The sequence below is a fragment of the Aegilops tauschii genome, chromosome 4 (genome assembly GCF_002575655.3).
Source record: "Aegilops tauschii subsp. strangulata cultivar AL8/78 chromosome 4, Aet v6.0, whole genome shotgun sequence".
NCBI classification, from domain to species: domain Eukaryota; kingdom Viridiplantae; phylum Streptophyta; class Magnoliopsida; order Poales; family Poaceae; genus Aegilops; species Aegilops tauschii.
In genome coordinates, this window is record NC_053038.3 from 476,936,959 (window position 1) to 476,943,151 (window position 6,193).

At 50.5% G+C, this 6,193-nt stretch overlaps 1 protein-coding gene across 1 annotated transcript; it reads left to right on the forward strand.

Annotated features, from left to right (window-relative positions):
• The first annotated feature begins 2,430 nt into the window (after positions 1–2,430).
• On the forward strand, positions 2,431–5,597 carry LOC109786023 (probable flavin-containing monooxygenase 1). The gene is made up of 5 exons (XM_040387514.3): positions 2,431–2,961; positions 3,072–3,312; positions 4,401–4,579; positions 4,703–5,055; positions 5,140–5,597. Exons 1-5 carry the CDS (start codon positions 2,485–2,487, stop codon positions 5,468–5,470), a joined length of 1,581 nt encoding a protein of 526 aa, XP_040243448.1. The 5' UTR covers positions 2,431–2,484; the 3' UTR covers positions 5,471–5,597.
• The last annotated feature ends 596 nt before the right edge of the window (positions 5,598–6,193 follow it).

Consider the following 6,193-nt stretch of genomic DNA (forward strand, 5'->3'; position numbering starts at 1 on the left):
ATGTATTTAAAAATTGTTAATGTGTATAATCAAACATTGATCATGTGTTCACATTTTTTATGGCACTAAACTTTTTTTCAGACACAATGTACATTTCGTATACATGAGGAACATTTTTGTATACATGTTTAATATTTGTTAAATACATAATTAACTTTTAATTCTTATTGTGTCTACTTTTATTTGATTTATGTTGTACATTTTTATGTACAGGTTTAACAAGATCCATATTTTTTTCATATGAACAAAAGAAAAAAAAAAGAAAACCAAAAAAGAAACAAAGGAAATAAACTAAAGAATTGAAAGAAAAGGGCTAGAGAAAACCATTTCAAAAAGCATGGAAAGCAGCGAAAACCGAAAAGAAACAAAGAAAACCGATGAATACAAGAAAGATAAAAAACAAAACACCAGTCAAAACCAAGAAAGAAACATAAATAAATCAAAGGAAAAACAAAGGAAGCCCGATAAAGAAAATAAGAAAACTGGTGAAAAACAAGAGAAAAACAAAGAAAACCGACAAAGGAACAAAGAAACCGAAAAGAGGAAAAATACAAATAAACCCACATTCGAACCAGCGAAGTGATCATGAGCAAGCGAGCAACAAAAAAGGGAGAACACGGCCCTGTTGCTATGTGAAAGAGCTATTCCTTCGGGCGAGAGAAGCTGCCGGCTCACGTGAAACGAAAAATAGCTCTCGTGTTCCTCGTCGATGTTCTTCTTCTCTGCTTGACCGCTACCGTAGAGGGTTAGGAGTGGGCTGTACCCCAGGCCAAAAAAAACTGATGGGTTGGTTAATTTTCCCCAAGCCATTGTCTTGGCTGCCTACGCCCCAGCTTCGCCTTTGTGTCGTCGTGGCACTAGCCTATTGGAAAAAGGAGGGTGAGGTGGACCCACATTCTGAAATTCAAGGGGGTAAGAGCAGGTTTAGTAAGTTGGAAGGGGCCCGTCGGACCCCCCCTAATCAAGCATAGGTCTAGTATATTTGATCCGCGACCCCTATGGTTATTTCGGTAGTTGTATGTGTCCGGTGTCACACTCCCCTATGAATCAGATCGGCAGGCCCACCACACCCACGCCGGCAGTGCACCCGGTCTTTCACCCCGGCAGCCTCCTCGGTTTTGCTTATAGGTTGGAGTTTACGGGGCTGTTTGGTTCTAGGCCTAGGAGTGCCACATGTTGCCACACATTTCTTGCCACACTTGCCTAAGGTTAGTTCTTCAAAATGAGAGCCACAAGTTGGCAAGCCACACTTTTTGAGTATATGTCATGTGGGGCCCTAGTGTGGCAAAAAGTATATTGCCTAAGGTAAGGCTTGAACTAAACACCCTCCTAAGTTGGTCAAAGTTGCCTAACCTTAGGTGTGGCAACATGTGGCAACCATAGTCATAAACCAAACAGCCCCTACATCTATGGACATAATAAATATACAGGGTGTGCATTTTTTTAATCGTATGTACTCTTTTATAGCAACGTTTAAACGGTTTTAGGTGATGCGTGTGCACTCGTGCTGACTTTTGATGGTGGCATATATAATTCAGGCGGATGATAACTTATCAAAGCGCTCAATTTACTAGTTACCTTGTTGCACTACTTAACGTTGTCAAGATCTTGAAGACCATGGCACCAAGCCGCTAAAGCAGGAATACCATGACAGCGCGGCGTCCCCGTTGATAAATGTATATCGACAACTCTTTTTTTGCGAAAAGTATATCGACAACTCTACCAAAAAGGAAATTAGGTCGAATTAGGAGCTGCATTTTTTTGAGGTTGTAGATCAAAACATTGATGTGTGTATACAAATTTTTTTTAAGAATGTTTGAACATTTTTCTTCCAAAAAAATCAATCTCATTCATCTCACCTAATATAAGATCTCACACAAGTTTTCCCTTTTTGTGCTGACTCCTGAGCGCTTTGGCACACTACCCTAAGCCGGGACTACGTCGAGTGCCGAGTGGAGGGAGCCTGCCGTTGGGCCACTGACAGGTGGGCCAAGTTTTAGTCGGGCCCACGAGTCAGTGACGGAACGGCACCCTGCCGCACAGCAGGGGATCCTCGTCCGTGCCGAGTGCCCGCATGCATGCAATGGAGAGAAATACTACTACCTCACGTGAATGCCTCGTCTCATGCAGATTCCTATGGCGTGGGCAGAGAACAAGGCGCCGCATCGCTCAACCAGTAGATGCCGCTGCATGGTATCCATGAGTCTGATCATGCATCCATGCCTAGTCTGTACGCCCCTGGTCTAGCGAAGGTGTGATCATGACTTTGCGTTGGGACTCTAATTTCTGTCACGGCCGGTGTAGCAGCATGCATGCTATGCAGGGGTCTTACTTCCTTTATGCAAAGCAAAATCCCTATAAATACCCTCAAGCCTTCTTCTTATTGACACCAACAAGCAGTTCTCTCTTGCACACACATCAATCGATCACAAGTTCACCACACACAACCAGAGCTCCATCCATCACCTCGAGTCGTCCACGGCCATGGCGCAAGGACAAGCAGCACGGGCCACGAGGGAGGCCGTGCCTCCGGTGTCCCGTGTGGCCATCATCGGCAGCGGGATCAGCGGGCTCGCGGCCGCCAAGCAGATGGCGGCCTACGACCCCGTGGTGTTCGAGGCGACGCCGTCCGTGGGCGGGGTGTGGAAGCACTGCGTGTACCGCACCACGCGGCTCCAGACGCCACGCGCGAACTACGAGTTCTCCGACTACTCATGGCGCAACCGTGACGACCCGGCGTTCCCGACCCACACCGAGGTCGTCGACTACCTCGAGGGCTACGCCGACGAGTTCGATCTCTGGCGCTACATCTCGTTCGGGTCCAAGGTGGTGGACATCAAGTTCCTCGGCGGCGCCGAGGCCGGGTTCACCGAGCTGTGGAGCGGCACCGGCAAGAATCCTCTCCGTGGCAAGCCCATGTGGGAGGTCGGCATCGTCACCGGCGACTCCAACACCGTACAGGTACCATATATACTTTGACATGTCTTGCATGCTTGTTTCGAGATACTTAGCACCGTGTTCAGATCAATTCAATTGATCTCACGTGCATATTTTGCCACGGGAATGTGCAGTATTACAAGTTCGAGTTCGTGGTGATGTGCACGGGGAAGTACGGCGACGTGCGGCGGATGCCGGTGTTCCCGCCGGGGAAGGGGCCGGAGGTGTTCAAGGGGACGGTGATGCACTCGCTGGACTACTGCAAGCTGAGCAAGGAGGAGACCGTTGAGCTGATGAGAGGAAAGAAGGCTGTGGTGGTTGGGTACAAGAAGAGCGCTATCGATCTAGCCAACGAATGTGTTCAGGCAAACCAAGGTGCGTAAAAGCATACTCCCATAGTTAGCTAGCTTCTACTGTGTGTCCAAATTCTCCCAAGAGGAAGTGCATTTTGTTTTCCCTCAACTTATGACAATTCTCCTAAGAGTAAATTTTGTCCAAATTCTCCTAAGATTAAACCAGGTTTTGGTCGAGGAATCTACTATTCGATATTAAGTGTTGGGGCAGGAAGGTTGCACTAAGATGTGGCCAAAACTGTGCCACATCAAGTTAAAATCACGTTTGACCAAGGAAAGTCTGTCAAAGACTTGAGAGTTGGGAGGTTGCACTAAAAAAATCAGGGACAAAAACCACATTTCTAAGTTGAGGGTTGAAAATGCACTTTACTCATCTCCTAAAACATGGATCGGTCGATTAACCGATTGTGTTTGCTTTGCTTTTTTTGTTGGGGCCAACTATAAGTTAGGTACCTGAAAATAAAAGTCCATCAGTCATTTTCAACCAGAGCCGTTAGGTCTTCATCCAATGATCAAAAATAGATTGCGCATTGTTCATCTTCTACCTCCCTCTCTTCTTCCTCGTGACACCGCCGGCCTGCCTCGTGCTAACCGTCAGCCTCCATCACCCGGGCCGGTTGGCGCTACCGCGCACAACCTCTCCGCCCCCGCCATCCATCTAGGCCTCGCCGCAACAGAGAACAACCCCGGCAATCCCCTGCACCCCCCCCCCCCCCACCACCACCACCCCCCCTAACGTCGGATAATGGGCCATGGCTTCGCCCCACCCCTAACGATAGATAGTGGGGTTGTCTTCTCCAGCGACTTCTCTGGCCAGGTCCGGTGTGAAGGAAGAAAGGGGGGAAGGAGGAAGGTGACTGCATGCAAGATAAAATTTCAGGTAGCTGATAAATAGCAAAGGGTGTGGCTAGGTCTAAGTCGACTGAGACTTAACCAAGTCTCGGTCAAGTGATATAGTATGTAAGAATAAAAAAAACTGAAAATAAATTTTTTGTACGAATTTCCATGCAAAATCAAAGGAAGATAGCATCAACTGAGACATAACAAAAGTCTCAGTCAACTTAGACTAAGCAAAACTGAATAGCAAAACCTTGTTTTCTTTGTTTGAAGGCGACGGCGGCCAGGCGTGCACGATGCTGGTGCGGACCCTGCATTGGATGGTGCCGTCATACTCCATCTGGGGCTTGCCATTCTTCCTGTTTTACTCGACACGCTTCTCCCAACTCTTCTACGAGCGGCCCAACCAGGGCTTCTTCAGATCCCTCCTCTGCCGCCTCATGAGCCCACTGGTATGTATGTGTACGTCATAATTCGCAGGCGTGAAGAACATTACTTATTGCACAAACCATGCTTGCACAACTTTGTCATGACAGCACCAACCATGCATGCATGCATGAATTTTGGTGGTGCAGCGGGCAGGGGTGTCGAAGTTCATCGAGTCATACCTGTCATGGAAGCTGCCGCTGGGAAAGTACGGTCTGACGCCGGACCACCCCTTCGTCGAGGACTACGCCAGCTGCCAACTGGCCTTCCTCCCGGAGGGCTTCTTCGACATGGCGGACCGCGGCCTGGTGCGCTTCAAGAGGGCCCCCGACGGGTGGTGGCTCTCGGAGAACGGCGTCGTCCTCGAAGACGGCACGGAGGTGGAGGCCGACCTCGTCTTCCTCGCCACCGGCTTCGAGGGCACGGACAAGCTCCGGGAGGTCCTCCCCAAGCCCTTCCGCGGCCTCCTCGTCAACAAGTCCTCCATGATACCGCTCTACCAGTACGTGTATAGTACAAGTATGTCGTCTAGCTACACGTGCATGTAACCAGTGGCCACTGGCTGATGACTGATGTGTTTGTGCAGCGGCACGATCCACCCGCTGATCCCGAACATGGCGTTCGTGGGGTTCGTGGAGAGCGCGTCGAACCTGCGCACATCCGAGCTGCGATGCCGATGGCTGGCGGGGCTGCTGGAGGGACGGTTCGAGCTGCCGACGGTGAAGGCCATGATGGGGCACGTCGCCGGCGAGGCCGACGCCATGCGCCGCACCACGCGGTTCTACCGCCGCCACTGCATCTCCACCTACAGCATCCACGACGGCGACGGCATGTGCGCTGACCTGAGCTCCGCCACGCACCGCAAGGCCAACTGGATCGCCGAGCTCTTCGCGCCAAACAACAAGCGGGACTACTAGGAACAATAACTACATTTACTCGACCGCATCAACAGACGAGCGGTCGACCGCATCTATAGCTAATAATATCGCTAATAAGAATTTCTATAGACGTACTCTACTTAATATGCTGAACTACTGCACTTTATTTCGACCTCCGTGCTGCGGGTGGGATGGGGGTGTGGAGCCTGACCAGGAGAAATCCATGGCCGGCCATGGCTGGCCGCGTCGGCAGCGTGCTCAGCCTCCCTCCACCCACCATCATCTAGCCTCCCGGGTGAAAGCCCTACCCTTGGTGGGCGGCGGCGGTGCTCTTGGTGCCGTTCTTCTTTTTGAAGGCGCCGTCTTTGAGAGTTGTTTGGTTGGTGAGCGTTGTTGAGGTGCGTTTGGTGGCGGCCATGGTGTGCCCTCTTTGTCCAAGCATGATGCTATCCCTCTTCTGCGGCCGAGCCGTGGGCAATTCTGCTTGAGGGAAGCTTTGGCGGCTCGTCGGCTGTGCGTGGATCCTCTCTATGTGGCCATCTTCCGGCTGCAACCATTGTTGTTCTAGGTGAAACATCTCCATCTTTCGACAGTGCGGCGCTTATCGAGCTAGGCGAGGCCACGAGGAGGTTGTGTCTTCCGTGCCGAGTTTCGTAGTTGTTTGGTGATCACATTCCCTGTTGATGTCGGCCATCCCTTCTCCTCTGTGCCAGCATGGTCCTAGTTCCCTGGTGCTTCGTTCTTGGAGGAGAGCCTCGATGT

Bases quoted from the DNA above. Each gene is read 5' to 3' on its own strand.
- LOC109786023 (XM_040387514.3), top strand. From the start codon at position 2,485: ATGGCGCAAGGACAAGCAGCACGGGCCACGAGGGAGGCCGTGCCTCCG. The intron at 4,580-4,702 runs GTATGTATGTGT...TTGGTGGTGCAG, and splicing joins GCCGCCTCATGAGCCCACTG to CGGGCAGGGGTGTCGAAGTT. The intron at 5,056-5,139 runs GTACGTGTATAG...GTGTTTGTGCAG, and splicing joins TCCATGATACCGCTCTACCA to CGGCACGATCCACCCGCTGA.